This window comes from Lycorma delicatula, chromosome 11, assembly GCF_047948215.1.
Source record: "Lycorma delicatula isolate Av1 chromosome 11, ASM4794821v1, whole genome shotgun sequence".
NCBI lineage: Eukaryota > Metazoa > Arthropoda > Insecta > Hemiptera > Fulgoridae > Lycorma > Lycorma delicatula.
In genome coordinates this window covers 81,147,567-81,170,707 of record NC_134465.1, presented here as the reverse complement: position 1 = coordinate 81,170,707, position 23,141 = coordinate 81,147,567, and the positions used below count along the sequence as shown (strand labels likewise).

The window sequence follows — 23,141 nt, the reverse complement described above, 5'->3', positions numbered from 1 at the left end:
ATTACAGTAAACAATGATAATGTCTAGCTTTATTGGTGTAATAGTAATAATAGTAGCAGCTCTTTGCGCGTTTTTATATGATATAGTGGCGTACGAATGCGTGGAAGTTATTAAGTAATTAACCGTAATAGAGACATATGGTGACAAATGAAGAGGTATTGCGGCAAATAGATGAAGAAAGTAGCATTTGGAAAAATATAGTTAAAAGAAGAGACAGACTTATAGGCCACATACTAAGGCATCCTGGAATAGTCGCTTTAATATTGGAAGGACAGGTAGAAGGGAAAAATTGTGTAGGCAGGCCACGTTTGGAGTATGTAAAACAAATTGTTGGGGATGCAGGATGTAGAGGGTATACTGAAATGAAACGACTAGCACTAGATAGGGAATCTTGGAGAGCTGCATCAAACCAGTCAAATGACTGAAGACAAAAAAAAAAAAATGGTGGTTGAAGGCGGAAACGCAGAATGCCTTACAATCGATACTAGCGCGCAATCAAGGATTTTTTTTAGTTGTCCTGACTTAATAGTTTAGATTATATATTTTTATTGTTTCAGAACCAGAGAAAACTTTGTAAAAATTTTTATTTCTTTAAAAGTCAAAAGAAGACGAGCTGAACAAAGTTTATGAGAATTTTAAAGCTCGCATCACATCGCTTGAGTCGCGTTTGACATGTATTTTTCAAACTTGGGACCAATAATTCCACCTACTTTTTTATGCTACTCGCTTACAGAGTACCTCTTTTTTTTTGAAATTGTTAAAAATAATTTTATTTTCTTAGAGACTTCTTTAAGACGACAATTAGTTTGTATGGATTCTAACAGTTATGTTGAAATGAACAATTACTGTTAAAGATTAACAGGTATCGGTTATTGAGAATCGCATCATATTTGCCAATCGGCTGAAAGATGTCGAAATAAAACTCTTTTTAGAGCGTTAATGTTTTATAATGTATGTTGCCAAAAAATTATTTATAAAATATAAATTTAACATCATTCTTTGACCTTTCGACTTTTACCTTACCTTAAAACCAATGTCTAACAGCGGGAGGCATTTATAGTTGCAATTCATCGATCCGGACCGGACCACCTTCCACGGTCAGCAACCGTACAGATAGGATGAGAAATCTGTAACGTATAAATGATCGGTACGGGTCTATAACAGAAGTAAGAATTGAAGGTCAGCTAGTTATTACAGTATTATTAGCGTACTACTTTTAGATTATATGTCTCTGGTTCGATTCCTGGTAAGGGGTTGTATTTTTTTTTAACTTTCATTCTTCCTATTTACTTTGTTAAATACATTAAAAATACGTGTACAGCATATCCGAGATCATAATACTAAAATTAAAAAATAAATAAATTAGTGATTTTGTAAGCAGCAGACATTCATTTCCGACTGAAAGTCGACTTGTCGATCGGTCGACAATTCGACATTCACAATAACCTTTCACGATCGACTTGTTTGCGGAAGGTTTAGCCAGTACGTAAGAGAAAATATAATAGTTACTATTTCCAGGAACGATATCATTATTGACTGATGAATGTCTAGGCGATATTTGCATTATACTTCCACGTATTTTTCTCACTACCTTCATACTTATATCTCAGATCATCTTGGTTATAGATGATATATACAGTAGTCCCCCTGTTATCCGTCCCCCGTTTAACCGACTTTTCGGGTTAACCGTCGAACCCTTTAAAATTGCTGTTTAACGACCCTCTAATTTTTTATAAAATAATTAATTTTCCAACTTATTTTTTATAATTTTATTTGTATGATTTAATGTAATTAGCTCCTACACAAGTACAGTACTGTATTGGTTATGCGGGATAATAATTAGGCCTGCATGCAGAGGAAACATTTTTATGAAATGTAAAATGCGGTACACAAGTAGACTTTATACACTACTGTATGACATCGTGTCTGACTCGTATATTTCCTCAGCTAGCCTAAACATAAACAGACAATTTACGCTGTTAACTCTCGCATTAATTTCACAACATCGATACATTAACCCAGTGATTCCCAAACTGTGCGCCGCGGCGCCCCGGACAGCCGTGGTCTCTTCACAGGGCGCCGCGAAATATTGTAAAAGCTTCATAATTAATTGAACCGAGACATTTATATTAATTATTAATTTAATGTTAATAAAGAAAAAAATAATGAACATACACGAATTTTATTTATTTTTACTTCTTACTTACGAATAGTAATACTTAGGATAGGGCGCCATGGAAAAATTTTAATTGAAAAAGGGCGCCGCGACTCGGAAAAGTTTGGGAAGCACAGCGTTAAGCGGTTTTATTTAAAAACCTTTTCAGTATGATGATAACATAACTGCGTTATAATCTTGCATAAATCATCACATCGGTGTAGTTTTGAATGGTATGATGTAAAGTGGCGTCTATATAGTGAAAAGTTATATTATACAGTACGTACATATTATAGCGATTGCGAAAAATAACCGTCTTTTAAGTAACGGACTTACAGTGCGTAGGTTATTTAGTACGCGTACATTAAATTTTAGTTTAAATTCAGTACAGTACAGTAATTTTTAAGATTCCTTTTTATTTTCGTCTATTTTTGTGTCTACTCAGTATAATGTAATGTTTCTTACGTACCGATAGCTGCAATTTTTTTAGTTTCAGGTAACCTTTAAAATTCCGTACAGTTTACTTTTTATTTGTACTTGCAGTTATGAGTTGTGAAAGAAAACGTGTGGTAGTTTCGATTGAAATTAAACTGAAAGCGTTAGAACAATTAGATAAAGGTCAATCGGTAAAATCAGTGGCATTAGGTTTAGGTGTTGGTGAAACAACGGTTAAAGATCTGGTAAAACCCGTTAACAGATCGAAGCTTATTGCACGCAGCAAGGCCAGTCAAGTGGCTCTTCAGTCGAGGTGCACCTTAATAAACTTGTCTTAGATTTACTAGACGAGGCGCTTTGGATGCGGATCCTTCAAGAAAAAGGAACATCTGTCGGTGGACCTCTGTTAAAAGAAAAAGCCATTATTATTCTGAATGGAAAAATCGTTTCACCGAACGGTTCTGGCAGCAGCAGTACTACTTTACAGCAAGTGAAGGATGGTTACATCGTTGGTAAAACATAAATTGTTGGTCAAATTTGGTGAAAAATTATCTGCAGACCACGCCGCAGCAGAAAAATTTATGAACTCATAAAAAAGAATTCGTAGATGAAGAAAAAAAAGTCAATGAGGCGGGACTTTATATAAGTTGCTGCCCAATAAAACGATGGCCGTTCGTGATGAACACGTTGCTCCAGGATATAAGAAATCAAAAGACCGGATAGCTGCCTGCTGTAATGCAAGTGGTACTCGTAAATTACCACTTTTTTAGTAGGATAGTCTAAAAATCCGAGAGCGCTGAAAAACATTAATAAAAAGACGTTACCAGTGTATTATACAGCACAAAAAAATGCACGGATGAGTTCTTCGTTATTTAAAGAATGGTTTCATCACGAATTCGTTTCTAAAGTAAAACGACAAATAAGAAAATTAAATTTACCTAAAAAGCTATGCTATTCCTAGACGATCGATACTTTGTGTCATCTTTCTTACGACGAGCTTGCAGAAATAACTTTAAGGCTCAGTTTCTATTGCCTAGTGTAACACCGTTGACCTCTTGATCAAGGGGTTATAGAATTATTAAAGAGGCGGTACCGGAAGAGATTTTTATCTTTAATTGTAGAAGAAAAAGAAGACGCTAATGTAACTTTGCCTAATTTAATTTAAAAAATTAAAATTAGTGACGCAGTTTACAACGTAGCCGTTGCCGGAATGAAATATTATCCGCGACAATAAGTAAGGGCTGGAAACGTCTACAGAAATTCATGGCGCGTGTAGCAGTAGCGATGCGGATGAGACGTATAATCCTGATCCTGAAGATATTGGAAATTTTAAACGATTTGAGGGAGCTAAACATGGAAAGTGCAGCGTTATTAGATACGAATGACGTGAACGAATGTATATGCAGTGACGAGAGAACGAAATTATTAACGACGATGATATTATTGAAGTTTTAACAAGAGAAAAGCAACCTAATGAGGAAGACGAAGAAGAAGAATGGCATGTAGACGAAGACGATACAACAAAACCAGTGGCGGGTCGCGTATAGGCACTGGAACTGCAGCATCCCATATTTAAACTTGATATTATCGATAACATTTAATATGAGTCCTTTTTTCTTTAATTCTTTCTTTATACTTGTACAATATATAATCCTTAAGCTTAATGCCACTACCCATCCCCCAGTTTATGAAAAAGCTACTAAAATCTTAGTATGGAACTGTGCGCTTCACATTTCCAACGGCGTGGTGTTAGCTGTTCTGCGAATGTGCACATAGGAAGCTGCACGCGAGGCTGCGAGGGAAAAGGCACTGTCACTCCCGCAGTGCCGACCCTGGCGTGCTGGTGGAAGGTACATTTTTCTTACTCCGTGTGTGTATGGAACGTTCCTTGTTCGTTCCCTTTTCTAGTTTAGTCGGTGGAAAGAATATAAAAGTGGTTTAGTTGTTTTTTTTTTCAGTAGTGATCAAAAGATGACGGAAGCAAAAGGCTCTTTGCCAAATCTGTTCAAAAAACACGCTGGAAGGGCGAAAGAGAAGATAATTAGTAAAAACTAATTATGTATTTGTTTCTGTGTACATAAAAATTTAAATTAAGTAACATTGGAGTATAGAGTTTTTAAGCGGACATTTTATTAAGTTATAATAATACTAAAAAATATTATCTGTATTGACATATATTATTTTTTCGGTTGAACCGAATACAGTTTTTAAGTGCAATGTCACAAACCGTGTACCATATTTTTTAATGTGATAAAATGTAGAACCAAATTATCATCCTGCCTCCAGCTATTGTATCGATTCATTTTTTCGGTTCTTTTATTTTACAGAAAACTTTAACTGTGGCCTTGAAAAGGCTCAGCAAAACATTTTCTTGTGTAGCACCCCCCAACTAATTTTAGCTCCGAGCCGCCATTAGAAAAGGTTTTTTATGTGGCTATGATGCTTTACGTCGAACAAGAACTTAATGGCACACATTACGACGTTCTACAAATGAAAAAATGAAGAGATTCATAATGTTGTAGTTAAAATCGGAGGTATAACAGTGTCCAATATCTATAAACCACCAGCTGTATCATAGCCAACGTCGGTAATCCAAATACGACCTCATCCTGCGGTCTACTTGGTGATTTTAATAGCCACTAAGAGCAATGGAAATATAAGGATTGTGATGCGAACGGTGAGGCTCTGGTGAGATGGGCTGAGGATGAGAATTTTGGTCTTGTCTTTGATGCTAAAGACCGATTTACTTTTAAATCAGCGGCTTGGAGGCGGGAGTATAACCCGGATCTATGTTTCACCTCGAATGACAGCACAAGTCAGCCGCTGCTAGTCACCCGAAAAGATCTCTGCAACTTTCCCCACAGCCAGCACCGTCCAGTTATTATAGAGGCAGGTAGTCGGATTTCTCTCGTGATCTCTGTACCCCGCCCTAGATGGAACTTCAAAAAGGCTAATTGGGAAAATTTTTCTAGGAATCTGGATAAATGCCTAGGCTGGAAACCACCGATAGGCAAAAACTATAGCAGATTTATTGGAGCGGTAACAAGTACCGCTAAGAAGTGCATCCCTAGAGGGTTTCGCAGAGAATATATCCCAGGGTGGTCCCAAAATAGCGAAGTTCTCTACCGAAGCTTCCTCGAGACGGGCGATTAAGAGGTGGCAGACGAGCTTCTCCATAGCCTCGATGCTGCAAGACAACAGAAATGGTCGGAAACGGTGGGAAGCCTGAACTTTCAGGCTTCGAGTCGTCGTGCATGGACTCTGTTAGGAAAATTAGGAAGCGGATCTCCTATTCAGAGACCAAAAGCAGGTGTCTCCCAAACACCGTGGCATCCCACATAGTGGCAACATCCAGAGCACCAAGAGACAGGGCGCACACAGTTGAGATAAAACGCGAACTAAGGAACTTGAGGAGGAAGGCAGGAGAGACTGAGTATGCTCGCCCTTTTACGCTTGAAGAGATTGAGTCGGCGCTCAAAGGTGTTGCTCCAGGGAAAGCACCAGGGTTCGATGGTATCAATCCGGAATTTTTATTAAACTGCGGAAAATACGCAAAACTTTGGCTGGCCAGATTCTTCACTGACATAATGCAGACCTGTAGCGTGCCTAGAGAGTTCAAGCGATCGAAAGTAGTAGCCATTTTGAAACAGGGGAAACCAGCAAACTTACCTAAGAGCTATAGGTCTATAGCATTGCTATCAGTGACATGTAAATTACTAGAAAGGCTTATCTACAACAGAATCTGTCAGAGGATATATGATGTTATACCGATTGAACAAGCAGGTTTTAGGCCAAAACGAAGTTGCACCGACCAGGTTCTCTCGCTCACAACGTACATTGAAGCGGGGTTCCAAAGAAATGTTAAAACCTCTGCTGCGTTCGTTGATTTATCAGCTGCTTACGACACTGTCTGGATAGAAGGCATGATTTGTAAGTTCCTCGGTGTAATCCCATGCAAACTAACAGTTCTCCTCCTTAATAACATGTTGAACGACAGAATGTTCTGTTATCATGGGATCCGATATAAGCTCACCTAGGAAACTCAAGAATGGCCTGCCACAAGGGTCGGTACTTGCGCCTCTCCTTTTCAGCCTCTATGTTGCGGACATGCCAGAGTCGAGATCTAAAAAAGCATGGCTACGCCGATGACTGGGTGCTAACAATAAAATGTAGATCATTTGAAGAGTCGGAGGAGGTCCTGATGGCTGACCTGGAGAAACTGGGGAGGTACTTCTGGAGATGGCGCCTCCAACCGAATGCTAGTAAAACAGAGGTGTCATGCTTCCATCTGAGTAACAAGTTTGCTAATAGGGAGCTTAAAATTCTATTTGAGGATACGTGGCTCTTTCACAATAGCACACCGAAATACCTAGGTGACACTTGATAGAACGCTTTCATTTAAGGAGCACCTAATGAAAGCTGTAGGGAAATTGAGAGCGAGAAACAACATCATACATAAGCTCTGTGGAATGACGTGGGGAGCATCGGCTTCCACTTTGCGCACATCGGCTTGGAGCCTGGTCTTCTCGGCTGCTTAACAGCCCTTATTTTCATAGAATTGATGATCAACTTAATGACACTATGAGAATGATTGCCGGGGTTATCAGGTCTACTCCCGTGGAATGGCTCTCGGTATTGAGCCACATACCACCCCCGAACCTGCGCCGTATGAACGCTCTTGTAAGAGAGCACAAGAAGATTATGGATAATCAAAACCTGCCAATACATGAGGACATTGAGGATGCCAATCGGGGTCGCCTTCGGTCTAGAAAGCCACCTATCAAAACAGCAATTGGTGTCACAGAGGACGGATTTGACTTAACTGACGCCTGGTGTCGAGAATGGACCACAAAGCAGAATAACCAAATCCCATGTACTACTCAAAGGCCGCCGGGTTTTGACTTGCTACGTAAGACATGGTCAACGCTAAACAGAATACGGACTCAGCATGGTAGGTGGGTCTATTTCCTGTATAAATGGGGTAAAATGCTCGTGAATTTTTACTGATGTTACTGCTGACTTTTCTTCTTTTTTATTAGGCAGGCCCTATTAAAGTGTGTTGAATTTAGAATGGATCTGTTCATTTAGTATAAAAATTGCTATATGTTTGTATATTTCCTAATGTTCAAGTCTGTTAAGAAGTAAAATTTTGTGCATGTGTAGAATATCAAGGTTGTTGTCAATGTTTGTGGGGTTTGGTTAGCAAAACCTCACATAAACTAAACAACAAATAAAGTACAGTATCCTTGATTGAAAACAAAGATAACTGAAAATGTTCTGAAGTTAGTTTTTTAGAAATGTTTTATTATTCAATTCAGTAAAGTGTATTTTTTACAAAAAGTTTAAATTTCAAATTAATATGTATATTACTTTTAAATTAATTATATATATGAACACTAGTCTAGCCAAGAGATGGAGCCACTTAGACCCCCATGGCCTAGGTCAGCCCAAGTGAGCCCTGGAGCCAACCCAGGGTTACAGAGCTTGCCTTGCTCGCCACTCCCATCTAGTAAGGGACAGATCCTCCTGGATCCCCACCCTGTTCGTTACCCTCATGGTTAGGAGAATAATACTGATAAATAACAATTAAAGTATTCAGACTTCATAAAAACCTGAAAAAGAAACTAAAGTTCATGTACCTTTGATGCCAAAAAAATTCATATTATTTCTATTGCGATGGTGACAGAAATAATATAATAATGAAGTAAAAGGATTAATCTTTTTTTTTTCTTTAATAAATATTTTTACTTCAAAACTACACCTCTAAGGAGTCTATGGTCTTGGTCTATGACTTAAAACCTTGCTCGGGATAACAAGAATGTATCCTACAAATTTTAAAGCAATCAGTCTGGTTGGTTCTCATCTGATATGGTTTCCAAATAGCCACGATCTGGTTGATCTACAGCATACCTAATGTATATAATAGTTAGCCTCAATGCACTATCACATTCCCTGTTTGAATTGTGAAAATTGGATGAACCTTACAGTATATGTTTTAAGAGCATCCCAGTACACAAACCCAAATGGCCAAATTGAAAAATCAGGCTTATTGCAATGTGCTCGGCTAAATGGAAAATGAAATATAATATATCTGCATTATTGCTTATAATTAGAAATATAATCTAACCAAACTACACTCACTTTGCTTGCTAACTTAACTAGAGAACAAAGGTTAGCTAACATAGATTAAGTTTGGTTAGATTAAAATTATAATTTACAAATTGCCAGGTGCATTGCATAAACCTGATTTTTTCAATTTGCCTACAACATATATAACTAAAAATGTAATAATGCATTTGCTTTACTGTTCAGGTAATTTACATTGCATTTTATAACCGATTGGAAAAAAACAATTACATTTGCATCATATACTGAAATTACATCATATAATGAATTAAATTACATCATATATGAATTACATCATATAATGAAAGATTACTAGTATTATTGTATGTATGATAATTTTCAAGATTACTACAATATTTATAAAAATTTAATTATAATTACATTTATAGAATGAATAATTCTTTTTTCATTTATGTGCAAGTGAAATGTTGAAGTATAGTATGTTTTGCATTAGTCAGCAAAATGAAATAAACTATAATTGAAAATTTAGCTAATTAAAAAATTTAGCTGTTATTAAAAAAAAAATAATATATTTCGTTTTCTAAGAAAAAAATACATCAAGCACCAATTGTAAATTACCTTATAAAAATTATGTAAAACAATGAATTTAGACTTTTATGTATTATTCATGTTTTATGTTCGTATTGAATTGATTTAGTATACTATAAACTGATATTTGCATAATTTAAATAAATAAGGCAAGATATAATAAACATTTCTTAATAGAAATAAAACCTCTAGTAAAGGTCTGGCCAAACAATGTATAATTCAGTTTATACTTTTACAACCGCACAATTTCAGGGATGGCATGGTTGTTGCTTTATAAACTCTATTTCTATTCTTTGATTTCTGTTTATTACAGAAAAAAAGAGTTTTATTTTGATCATATATTAAAAGTTTAGAGATGCAAAATCATTGATTATTGATCAATGATGCTTTCATAATGCATTGATGCAGTGCTTTCATCTGGATAAGCATGCCCCCAATCCCACCAGGTTGGTCTAGTGGTGAACTCATCATTGCAGATCAGTTGGTTTCAAAGTCCAGAGTTCTAAGGTTCAAGTCCTAGTAAAGGCAGTTTTTTATATGGATTTGAGTACTAGATCATGGATACCGGTGTTCTTTGGTGGTTGAATTTCAATTAACCATACATCTCAGGAATGGTCGACCTGAGACTGTACAAGACTACACTTCATTTATATTCATACATATCATTCTCATTCTTCCTCGAAGTAATACTTTATGGTGGTCCAGAGGCGAAACAGAAAAAGAGAGATATGGAGTATGTGCCATCTGTGGATTATCTTACCCTTGGGAAATTTTGTGGACTGGAAACATATCTTGAACAATTGCCATGAATGTTCTGGTAGTGTGAGCTGTTGCCCCATTCTGATGGAAACTACACTACATTGAAGATGATATGTCTTTTGTAAAAGGTAGTCATAAAAGTTTGAAGTTAGGATGGTATGAGATAAATCTACACATCAGGTTGATGTGTAAAAAAATTTGATTTTAAAAATCAAAATTTCTATATTTGATGCATTCATTTGAATTTAAATATTTTATATTATTTTACTGGTAAATATGAGCTAACACAGACGATGGTAATTCATTAACTCTGCACTAGTATTTTTGGATCTTTTTTAGGAGCTACAAAACACTCCTGTTACTTTGTTGTATTCTATTGATATATTCTAACTTATTACTTTTTATGTGTATTAACAAAATGTTAGTAGGTTTCCTGGTAGGCAACATTTAGAATATCTTTTATAATTTTGTACTTTGTACTTTTAAAATCCTCATCAAAATGTATTAATAGAGCCTGAAACATTTCTAGGTAAAAGAGAAAAGTAACTTTTAGTAATACCTTTGCTGTTTTTTCAGTTACGCTAATGTTTATGTGGTATCTTATGTTTTGCATTTTATATTTTTCATAATTTTTTTTTCTTTGATATGGAAGTTTAACTTATGTTCTATTTATCAAACTGTTATTCATAATATTCTAAGTTAAGCTCTTATTATTAACCGTATTGTAATATATAAAACAAATTTATCTTATCATTGTAATAAAATAATGTACCTAACAAACAATTTTATTTTTTTGCGATAACAATTTCCTTAAATTTTTCATGTTATTTATGACGTGTTTATCTGTTCAGAAAATAGCTAAAAACTTTTTATTATTATTTTTTTAAAATTTATTGATAGAATATAAAGAACCTAATGTTGCTGTACTGAATTGAGGCAGTGTATGTATTGATTGTTTTTTTTAAAGGCATAAATTAAATGCATTAATTTACTGATTTACAATATTTGTTTCTGTTTTTTTTTCTTTTTTTTTTTTGCTGTGATTCATAATATACCTAAGGTATAAAGATGCACCATTCTCGATTACTTTGAGGTTAGACAGCGTCATTCTGCTGTTTTTATCGCTTTCAGGTCCTTCTTTTTTCAATACCCATTTATTACTAGGACACAACTTTATTACTATTGTTGTTTCTTGCAATATAATGACTTGCAATTCTTTTTCTAATTCTACTGAACATTAATATGTATTTCTTTTCTTTGATTTTAAACCACTAACAAAGACTTAAGAAAAGCAGCAACCTACTTAAATTAATTTAATTTCTCAAGTATTACTTATTTAATATAAATTTCCAATCAGTTGGAGTAGTGGTTAGCATGCTGGCTTTTAGATTATTTTGTTATAGTACAATTTGCAACTTCTTTTTTTTTCTATATATATATATATCATTTCATCCATCTCATGATATTTCCATGGGTCTTCAAATCACATTTCATCTGTGATCTTGTATTATCAGCTACCTCCATTTCTTTCATGGTTTTTTTCCAGTGGGTCCACACAAGATAACAAATTAATGTGATCTACCCTGATTGGGAGATTATTTATTGTCACAACTCACCTTGTTTCTTTATCTATCAACCCTTCTGTTCCATGATCTATTCTATAGTTATGTTATGTTCTTCCTACTGATGATGTTGAGATTGTAAGTTTGAGAATTTCTGGTATCTGTTAGCAGGATGCCTGCAGACCGATCCAGGGACTCCTTTTCTGCCCTGTGGCTGCACAATAGCCCTAATGGTCAAAGAGCTTATAAGTAAAATTAGATTTTCTGACTCCTTTAAAAAATGCATCTACCTTCCTAACATTCAGCATTTGTATGAGCTCTCTCACAACATCCCACCACTACAATGGAACAGTAGTTTCCTTTTGTTAATCCTGCCATTCTCTCTTTATTATTTCATTCTCTGGTTTTCAGAGGATTTTACCAGTTCAAGTAATCAGCACTCTTTATGTGCTACTACATCTGGGCCAGTACATTTCTCTTGGCAATCTCCATTACTTCTTTCTTACTCTCATCTGTATTATCCCAAAATAATAAAAAAACTTCCTGAGTACCTTTCCTTCATTTTATCGTACTTGCTGAAGTTCATATTAAATATTTTGAGTCACAATACCAAAATAAAGTAAATTTAGCATTTAATCTTTCCTTCAAGTTCATAATTTTACTTGTTATCAATAATAATAAAAATAATTGTCATATTTAGTGTTACACTACCTTATATAAAATTTGTTCAAATTATATTGACTGTTTGGTGTCTTCTTGAAACATATAAAATTGTGGATAAATTTTTTCCCCGTTACCATTATAATCACTACACTATAACTCATTCCCAACTCTGAACATACTTTTATTGCATCGAACTTTAAATTGTAGTAGCCAGTTATAAACTCTGCAAAGGATGACAAATGAAAACTGGCTATCATTATCAGTAAATAAAGTAGGATTTATTTCCTTAAAGTAGAAGAAAATGATAGACCCTAGAAGGTAAGGAAGGTAAGGAAATGTCTAAATGAAAACTATGCATGTTTGAGGGCTTAGAGATGGCTGTTCCACCATTGAGCTTAATTTGCAGGTGGGAGATGAGAAGGGAATTTTACATACATTATCAAGTTTTCGTAATATACTTAAAGAGAAAAAGGCAGAAATAAAAATTTTGATTTGATTTTTCTATATTCTTTAGTTTTTCTGTAATATTAAAACATTTTTCTACGTCTAAAATACAACATTTGTAAATCTTTGTTTAAGTTATTAACTCTAACCAGTTGACTTTATTCACTAATTTAATGTTTATTGATGGTGTATATTTGCTCAGTATTAAATGTACATTTTGATTTATACAGTAATTACAAATACTATTTTGATTCATTGTTATACATGTTACATTCTCTATCGAAGTTAATTAACATTACAGGTGGTGTAATTTAATAAATTAAGTACATTTATATTCATTTCTCTGTGAACTTTATTCATTATTTAATTGTAGAGTTTTTAAAGTACCGCTTCTTTGTTTTGTAGATTAATAAACTTTTATTCACATTTCATTTCTTATTTCTTAATCTTGTACTTGTTATATGATCTGAAGACTGTTTTTTTTTCAAAACAAAGAATTATCATTTGCAATTTAAATTACTTTTTTAAAGAGAATATTAACACTAGTAGTAGTAGTAGTTGCTCATACAGTTATTTAAGATTAAATTATGTGGAATCACAAACAATTATTATCCTTGAAATCATGTATGTAACTAACAAAGCTGCACAGTGTCAGATATTCATTTTAAATCACAATAATTTCATGTTATAAAAATTGTTCTTACATATATACAATTCGTATAAATATTTGTTTTTGTTATTTAAATTTGAAAGGAAAAATATGTATGGGAACTTTTAGATTCTGATATTTGTATTTCTCATATTTTTGAACTCAACTCATTTGCCATTCTTCCCAACAGAAGAAAACTATTTTTTTTAAATACTAAATATCACCTTCATGGTAGAGTGGTAGCATCTCTCGTCTTTCATCCACAGTTCCATGTTTGAGTCCTGGTCAGATATGGCATTCTTCATTCATGAAGAATGCCATATTAATTATTATTATTCATCAATAACTGTTATTGGATTTCTAACCTGTTGTTGCTATATAAATTAATGAACAATAATAATAATGCAGCTGGCAAACAGTTTATTAAATTTGGCTTTCGTTGTTGGTAAAGTTACCTTCATACATTTTAATTTCCAGAAGTTATAAGAATATAACTTCAGGATGTTGCCTGAATCAGCACTCAATTAACACTTGATTTGCTAGTCGCCATGATAATATGTGGTAACACTTTTTAAAAATTATTTAACTTTTAATGATTACTTTATGCAGAAATTTTGTAAATCTTTTCGTAATTAATTATTGAGCTCCCTCATTAGTTGAGTTGGAATGGAATGCAAGGATAGAAGAAGAATTTGTATCTCCATACTAATCGCAGAACCTGAACAAAACTCCCTTGCTGCTGTGTCTTTCTTTTATCGGGCGGTAATTATTTATTTACAAGTAGTGTGGTTGTATTTATTTTGTTTTATTTATGGACAGAATTATTTGCTGCATTCCAATCCTTTAGACCAGCGAGAAATTATTTGACCGGGCTGGCCAAGGGAGACTAGCTGCATATGAGCTTCTTTCTCTTGGCATGATTCCATTTCATTCCTTCTCCTGAAGTCCTTTCGCTTCTAGAGTCTTCCAACCTAGCAGGAATGCGCCTTTTGGGAGCCTTAGTGTTGGGAGGATACAATTCGCTCAACTTTCTGGAGGGAGTTGCATATGCTGGCAGTAGTTGAGTCTCTAGTTGTGCTGCTATTAATGACATCAGTCTTAAAATATTTAGGAAATACTACAGTGTGTGGTTGAGTAATATATTTGATCTGTGCTGTGCTTGTTTGTTGATAAGTCTGTGAAACCCATTTCTATCTTTAAGTTGCATTTCTATCTTTCATACAGAAGATTCCAACATAGAATCATGATTAGACTTAATTATCACTTTTCATGATCTTAAAAAAATTTGTCTCTCTTACATAATTGTAACTGGGTGTTGGGTTTTAGTTGCTAAAAGAAAAAAGTTTTTTTTTCTTGTAAGTTTGTCATTAATATCTTTGACTGTATGTGCCCAGTTTCTATGAATTGATAGTATTAGTGTTTTTGTTACTTTTTTATGTGTTTGCATACTCCTGGGTAGGTGTACACCAACTGTTTTAGTACCCTTTTTTTGTATTGTAGATTAATAAACTTTTATTCAAATTTAATTTCTTATTTATTAATCTTGTATTTCTTATATAAATCTGGAAACTAATCATACTCAGATTTTATGTCTTTTGTTTGTGGTTTTGAAAGTGACAATGTTGTAAGATTGTTGGATGATGTATGTTTTTTCTACATTAGTTGTATTTTTGATTATGTTGAAACCAGAATTTATTAAAAATTTGACAAGAGATAATATTTAACTTTCTGAAAACTTCAATTAACATATTAATAAAAAAACTTATTTTTCAGTAGTAGTTAACAACACTAATGCAATTACATATCATCTTTTTTAATTGTTGAAAAATTATAAACATCTTTCTTTATAAATTTTAGTAATTCTACACTGTTGTAACATTTTCTCATATTTTTCAATTTATTTTAATAAACATGATAAGTCAATTTGCCATGCATTCAGATTTAAATACTATAACATTCTGGAATAGTTGGGGAAGTTTCAATTTTTAATTGGTAGTATTCACTTAACAAAATTTGCTATGTAATTGTTCATTTTATTCGTCTATCTTTATTTAGACTAATGGCTTTTAATTACACAATCAAGAAAAAAATTTTACTTTTGTGTTAGTAGAAAAATAAAAAGTGCATACTGCTGCCATTCATGAAGAATTCCATATAATATTTTCTAATTCCCCATAACTAACCTGCCAACATTTCCATAATCTAAATATAAAATTTAAAATTATTGGTGGCAAACAAACAGTTTTTGCAGATAAATTGAGAGCTATCAAACCAGAAAGTCAGAAATGCTTTCATTAGATAAGAAATAATAAAATTTATTTTTCAAACATTCATTGATGATGTACATAACTACTAATTAATAAATACATAAATAATTGCAACTGCATAAATAAGTATATAAGTAATACATAAGTACATAAATATAATAATACATAAATAAATACTTTAAATGTATTAGATAGATTTAACATAATTAATATACCATCTTAACATACTTAAAGATATAAATAGTAATACAACTAATCATTAACAAGAGTGAGAAAAAGACATTTTGGAAAATTAGACAACCCTTGAAAATAAGTTTTTTAACACTTCTTTACTTAACTAAATTCCGAACAATTACTTTCAGGTAAACTATTTAGGAAATAGTTAGTGGTACAGCAGTGGCAATAGCATTTATTTCTGTTTGCTTTCTAATTATTAGCAAATAAAACTAACTTTGTACTAAAAGGTTTATTTTTCATTTTAGATGTTTTCTTCAAATCAGCAACCCTTGACTACGTAATTATTTTACTCTACTATTTATAATTAAATTTTTTTATTGTTAACTACAATAAAAGAAATTATATTTTAAAAACAAAATCAAATGTACACTCTTTTTAGTTGTGTAATTCATTAATAAAGTAATTTTATTTTGTTTATCAAAATGAACTCTCTGTACTCTTATACTGAAACAATTTTTCAATTGTTTGTAACACTTTGTTGCAGTTCAATTGTAAAATATTGTTATAATTTTTCAAACAACTCACTAAGCTGTTAAAAACATTTGATGATACAAATAAAATCTTTTAAAACCTCAGCTTAGGTAACATGAAGGTTCCTTAATTCCTCAATGCCCACTCAACTTGGGTATTAATCCTATCAAAACACCAAAATCAATAAATACAAAGCACTTTATAAAAATATAAATGCCTCAAGAGTTCATTAGGTTCCTTAAAAATTGGATATGTATTGATTTTACACCATTTTGCGTATAACTTGTATAACACCTAGAATAAGTTTACCAAGTATTCTTAAGGAATTTAAGTAGAAGTCTTATAGGCCAAAATTCCTTGAGTAAAGGGGAGATTTATATTTTGTAAGGAGTTTATTAAATCTTGTGAAGCAGATCCTCATTTTTCTACACAGCAATTGTTTTTACTGATTTGATGAAAATCCTCGTTTGATTAAGGAGAAGAAATTTAATGAATTTAAAGCTAATGTTTAGTATGGGATTACATAAAAGTCTGGGACCTTTTTTCTTTGATGAAAACATAACATGTAATTCATATCTTGAGACATTATGAGATCTTATTCCTGAGTTTTTAAATAACTCCGTGTTTGACATTTGACAGTAAGATACAGTATCTTCTCACTATGTTCTTCAGTTTTGAAACTTTCTTGATAAGCTGCTTCAGAATGAAAATGGCAATGAGAAATGATTGAATAGGCACCATTTCATGTAATTTGATACCTTGCAATTTTTCATTTATTTCAGGAATTGTCAGAAATAGTATTTTCTGCAAATCAAAATGATCTGAAACATCTCAAGCTATCAATTGAAAACAATTAATTTTATACATCTTAATCAAACTTCACTGGAAAAAATATGCTAAACTGTCATGAATGCATAAAAGTAGAAAGATGACATTTTGAACAGTTCATCTGATATGAATTAAATGTGTAGTAACAACTTATTTTTTATTTACCTTCTTTTAATAAATGTTTTCTTGTAAATTTGTTGTTGTTTCTTATTGTTTTATTGATTATTTTCTTATTATTGGGAAACAAACTTTTAACCACCATGTCAAAAAGATAATCTTTTACTTTTGTTTGAATTGTAATAAAACTGAAATCTTTTGGAATATTTTAATTTAAGCCATGACATAAACAAACACCTGTTTTATTCTTTTTTTTTCTTTTTTTAAATCTAAGTTTATTTAATTCAATATTTTTGTTTCAGGCATGCTGATGTTTTAAATAATACAGCTAATAAAATACATCTATTGTCAAGTACAGATGTTATTAAAACACTTACCCATGTAGATCATTATGATCTACAGGTAAGGCCCTTAAATCCTAATGGTGGGCCTTTAATAGTCTCATGTCGAGTCTATGTGTTCTTTTTGAAGTCTCTTGATGCACCAAGTCTTGTAAGTAATTTTTTATTTAGTCTTAATATTCATTATTTTATGAATTCACTAAATAAATTTAGAACCTGATTGTAGAAATATATTGTGAAAATGTATTGTGAAATATGCCAAGTGTGACTGAGAGACCAAAACCCATGAACTAATTTTACTTCAGATTAGCCATTCACAATCGGATTCAATTATAAAAATAAGACCTAAAAGTTAGTCATTGACTTAATTTTTTAAAAGGTTTCAAGTTTATCTCATCAGAAATGAATTTTGATAACTTTGTTTAATAAAATTTTTACTTCCTTGTGCAAAGTAAAGAAAGTATGTGATCGCGAAAAATTTTGGTTTTCAGATTTCAATGGAAATTTCAATTTTGACCATCCTTGAATCCATTTTGACCAGTTTTGGCATGATGTCTGTAAATACTTACGTATTTATCTCGCATAACTCAAAAAGGATTAGGTGTAGGATGTTGAAATTTTGGATTTAGGACTGTTGTAACATGTAGTCGTGCATCTCCCCTTTTGATTGCAATTGACTGGACTAAAAGTCTCCAAAAAAGCCCAAATCCAAAAAATGAGGATTTTGAACTAACTGCAGTAATAAGCCCTCATTGAGAGCTTTTTAACAATATATCTTCTTTATTTCAAGATCTAGAATCGGTTCCCAAATTTTCTCCTTTTCCTCCTGAATCATTTTATATATAAATTAATGCTGCTCTAAAAAGTTTTAAAATTTAAAAAAATATATATGAAGTGGTCGTTCTAAAAGAATAAATAAAGTTAACTTAAAATCTATTATGTATTATACAGTATATAAAATTCTACTTTAAAAATTGTAATTTTCAAAGTAGATTTAATAATCTAAATTAAAAATCTAATATAGTTTACAAGGTGGCTTTATTCCATAAAGCCACCTTGTAAACTAAGAACAACTGTAATGCAACAACTTTTACTGCAAACTTACCACATATACTCTTTATATTTTATTACTTCTAATATTGATGCCGTAGTTTCATATGTTTCTTTCATGTTGACTACATGAACTGATAGAATGAATGGCTGTTACTATTATGCAACAAAACTACTTTCATGCTAATTTTAGAAGAGTCAGTAAAAAGACACCATTCTTCAGGAATATGCTAAATTCCAAGCTGTTTCATCAGGCCATCAACATCAGTACAAACGTGTAATGAATTTTTCATAGTAAAATAAGTTGAAGACTTTTAGTTTGTGTTCTAAATGTAGTAACTTTTGTTTTTTCCACTGTTGCAGTCTAGACCCCAGAAGTTCAGCTTGGTGCTTTAATAACTTTAAATCGCAAAATAAATGATTAAATTAATGTTGTTGAATTAAATGAGGAGATTTCTCATCAGAAGGTGGTACAGGTACAGGTATCTCCTCTTTGTGTGGTACTGGCTTTAGAACTGAGAATTAATTTGGATATTTTATGAACTTTCTACTTTTGAATGAAAATCCAAATATATCTGTCATACAAAAGTAGCAGTCACCGAAGTGGTACTTAGGTTCATGCCAAACTATCGGTACAGCAAACGGCATAGCTTGTTGTTTCCCCTTGAAACATTCAGTTAGAGTTACTGAGCACAATATGCAAGTAACATGAGGCGTCGAGATTTAATTTTGATCCCCGAGTGCACAACTCAAATAAAATTTATAAGCTGTTTTTATCAATTCAGAAATAGTCTTTCTTTGAGATTTAGGCATAATTTACCACAGACGTAATAAAAACTGTCTGGTTGATTTGAAGATCCACAAACTTTTGCAGAAGCCATGTTGTGGCAAATAAAAATGAGAAAAATCACTTTTGTAAAATAAAGAGTTGATGAAAATATAACAAAACAGTAATAACTCTGTTAAAACAAAACACAGTTTAGACAAGTGAAGCTTCACTGAATAAGATTTTAAGCTCTGAAGTAGGCATCAACAGATATCTGTATGATATCATCATACAGACATGTTTGTATGTTTCTACTTCTCATGATACAGTGTATATATATATTTATTTATTAAGCATTTATGCATTTTGTTTAAAAGTAAAAATACAGAAACTATTCATAATTGTAATCAGAAGTTGATCAAAATGAGTATTACAAAAACATTTACAAATTTATGATTTACATAAAACCGTTTCATGATAATGCAATTTCAATAGCATATTTGAAATCAGAACCAAAATTTCAATGAGAAAAGTTGTGTAACATGTTAAGACACAAATTTTGTGTTGACTAGTGTTTTTATTGACATAGTTTATTTATTTTAAGTATTTATTTAGTTTCTAAAAACTTCAACCTTACACTAGTTTCAATACTCTTAGTTAACCTCTCTTTAGATCCACTTCCATTGTCTAACTTATTTATTTTATCGTAACAAAATTCATGACATTTTCACATATGCTACACAAATATTGTGTTAAGATCATAAACAATTTCAAACTAAGTTTTTTATCTATGAAAACCAAATAACTGATTGCATATCTTTCTTTTTTTTGGACAGGACCAATGTGAATTTCCTACTGCAGAACAAAGACATGGTTGAGCTTGATAAGTGTTAATACAAGTGATCAAACTCTAAACTCAACCAAGATCATCTCAGTTTATATACTACATATATTTTCTGACTTTCTCATATAGTTTTCTTACTAGTATGTAAAATGAATAGAATTTTAAAATTTTAATAATTTTTATCATCAAAACAGAGCAGCTATGCTGTGTAAATAATTTTATTTAAGAGTATGATTTATTATTATTGGACAATTTAAAACTTTTATCTGGTTTTTTATTAATTGTTATTTAAAATTAAATGTTGATGTATTTCAATACCTTATTATTTGAATAAAATAATTTAAAAAAATTATAAATTGTTTTATTTTAAGATTTCCTTTTTTATCTATTTTTATTACCTAAATCTCCTCTTTCTAGGTCCATTTGGTTGCCAATAATTTACGACCTCAGTTTCCTTTTCTTATTCTGTTCTTATCAAACTTTTCTAATATCTTTCTCTCTTATCTTTGTCCATTTGTTATACATGTTCAAATACCTACATTACCTCTTGATCTTTAGTTAGGGAAATGCTGTTATGCAGAGTGTGTTATATTGATATTAATTTTCAGATGCAACTCCTTTTTTTGCCAGTATACAGAGCGATTGTGGTTAATTATTCATAAGTAATGCATTTTTAAAATGTGTGGGTATACTTTAAAAATATATCCTGATAAATCTGAAGTACAGAGCTGTATCTTGTTTATGGAAAAAGTAGTGGTCAGTAGAAATTTATCAGTGGATTTTCTGAACATGTCATTGTGACTCAAAAAAGATTAGATTAATGCTTAGTATGAAGAAAGGAGTTGTCACCCATCATAGTTCTCTGATATCTTTCCTACAAAATTAATGAAATAATTTAAACCAAATTAACATTTATGGAGTTGATGTGGAAAATTTTTACTAAAAAATTATTCTGTTACCAAAATTTGAATTATTATAAGAAAAAAAACGTAATAAATTATTACTGAATTTTCTTACGAAGAGCTTTTGCACACCCTCCTTAAAAAAACAACTACCAGGAATGCAACCAATAAACATCATCCATCAGCTCTTCTGTTTCAGCGTTTAGCCAGATGAGAGTGTAGCCCTTTATATTTATTTTGTAATCAATATGATGATGTTTGTTATTCTTAAGAATAGTTGTGCCATTTTCAGGAGCATATTGTGACTCATATCAGATCGTCATTAACCGTTACGGTTATTTGACTTGATAAATAAAAAGTAAATTTTTATTGATTTACTAGCATGCTTTTGTCTCAATTCAAAACATTATCCAATAATATGTGACAAAATGAAAGAAATCATTCATTAATCTCATAAATCAAATTTGTATTATAAACTCATTTTTTATAACATTTGTTAATGGGCTGAATTAGGAAGATTCAGTCCAGCCTTTAGATGTAGATGAGCATAATTAGGTGTAAAAGCATCTTTAGTTTAAGGTTATCCAATAGCTAGAAGGTAATATGCACTGGCAAAAGCTACATATCATTAAAACAAATTAATGTATATTTAAGTGGCTGGTTTAAAATTTAAGTAAAACAGATATTTGAGTACGTATATATTTGCCTGTTTAAGTATGAATTATGAAATAATCAGTGAAACTGGCTGGAGTAATTTTAGGTTGGCACTTTCATATGTTCTGACTAAACGGTGTAAAATTTCCTATCATTTAACCATACTTAACAAAAGAGAATAATCATTTCATTGAGCATTTAATAATTGGCAGCAAATTTGGTGCTATGGCCAATGTAACATTGCAACAATGCAACATTCAGAGAGCATTCAGCTTGGTGATGCAATCAATTGTTCTTTTACATATGAAATATGACCAGAATTATTGACTGTGTTCATTCATAGTATTGCCGAAACAATCTAAGCATACATTGATAGTTGGCCCATATGGTAAGATGCTTTCAACCTTGTATTCAGGCATATTCAGGTGTCTGCAATGTGTTAAGTGTTGAATTCACTGTTGACCCTGAACCAGTTTTGCGACGATTGTAATATCAAAGGTGGTGTTTAATTATATTTATCCTGAATTATTGTATAAAGTAGTTTTTAATTTTTAGAAAGTGCTTATTGGTATGTGCATGATCAACAGAATTAAATATAATTTTTGACTTTTGGTGAGGGATTTAAAATTTTTTGTCATTTTTTATTAGTTTTCTATTTATTTATTGATAAGTATTGTAATCAATAATAAAGAAAGCAACATTTAGTGGGTGTTGGTTTTAAAACACAACCCAAGCAAATTATTTTTAGAAAAGTCAATACAATAATTTTCTATGAACAGATTGGTACCATTATGTATTGTTGTTTTATAATCAGCCTATATAAGTTTTTATTTATTTTTTGTGAACAGTTAGCTATTTATAGTTATCTGTGTTTGTTATTAAGAAGACATGGTTTTGAACACGAAGAAAGAATTTTTGTTGAGGAAAATTATTTAACAATTAAATCTTTTCTTTTGTTCCAAGAAGCTTTATATTTGCAGATGATCATGCTGCTAGGCTTCACTATTGTCAGTGGTTTAATCAGTTTGTTCAGGAGAGCGTTAGTATTGGATATGTATTTTTTACATTAGAGACTTTGTTTCATTTAAGTTAATAACTATATACAATAGTTATGTTAATAATCAGAATGATTGTTACTGGAGCTCCAAAAATCCTCACATCATCCATTCACAACCTCTACACCAACAGAAAATTTATGTGTGGTATGCAATTTCAAGGTGAAAAATAACTGAATGTGTGAAGAATGTACGAGACCACACTTCATTTACATTTATACATATCATCATCATTCATCCTCTGAAGTATTATCTGAACGGTAGTTA

The 23,141-nt window shown here is 31.9% G+C and overlaps 2 protein-coding genes across 5 annotated transcripts in view; one reads left to right on the top strand and one right to left on the bottom strand.

Moving 5' to 3' along the window:
• LOC142332018 (uncharacterized) overlaps window positions 1–20,619 on the top strand; it is a 37,166-nt gene extending 16,547 nt beyond the window's left edge. The window contains exons 2-3 of the mRNA XM_075378083.1: window positions 17,565–17,754; window positions 20,256–20,619. Of these exons, the coding sequence (XP_075234198.1) occupies window positions 17,565–17,754; window positions 20,256–20,297 (232 nt within the window). The 3' untranslated portion in view covers window positions 20,298–20,619. The remainder of the gene's footprint in view (window positions 1–17,564; window positions 17,755–20,255) is intronic.
• LOC142332019 (neurocalcin homolog) overlaps window positions 1–23,141 on the bottom strand; it is a 104,071-nt gene that overhangs the window by 37,957 nt on the left and 42,973 nt on the right. Inside the window, exon 3 of one of the 4 annotated variants that reach the window (XM_075378085.1) lies at window positions 1,024–1,127. The exons of 2 other annotated variants lie outside the window; for them this stretch is intronic. In XM_075378085.1, coding sequence (XP_075234200.1) covers window positions 1,068–1,127 — 60 coding nt within the window. In that variant the 3' untranslated portion in view covers window positions 1,024–1,067. Of the gene's footprint in view, window positions 1–1,023; window positions 1,128–15,842; window positions 16,481–23,141 lie in introns of those variants that run through there. One more of the 4 variants, XM_075378089.1, reaches the window with a different exon arrangement.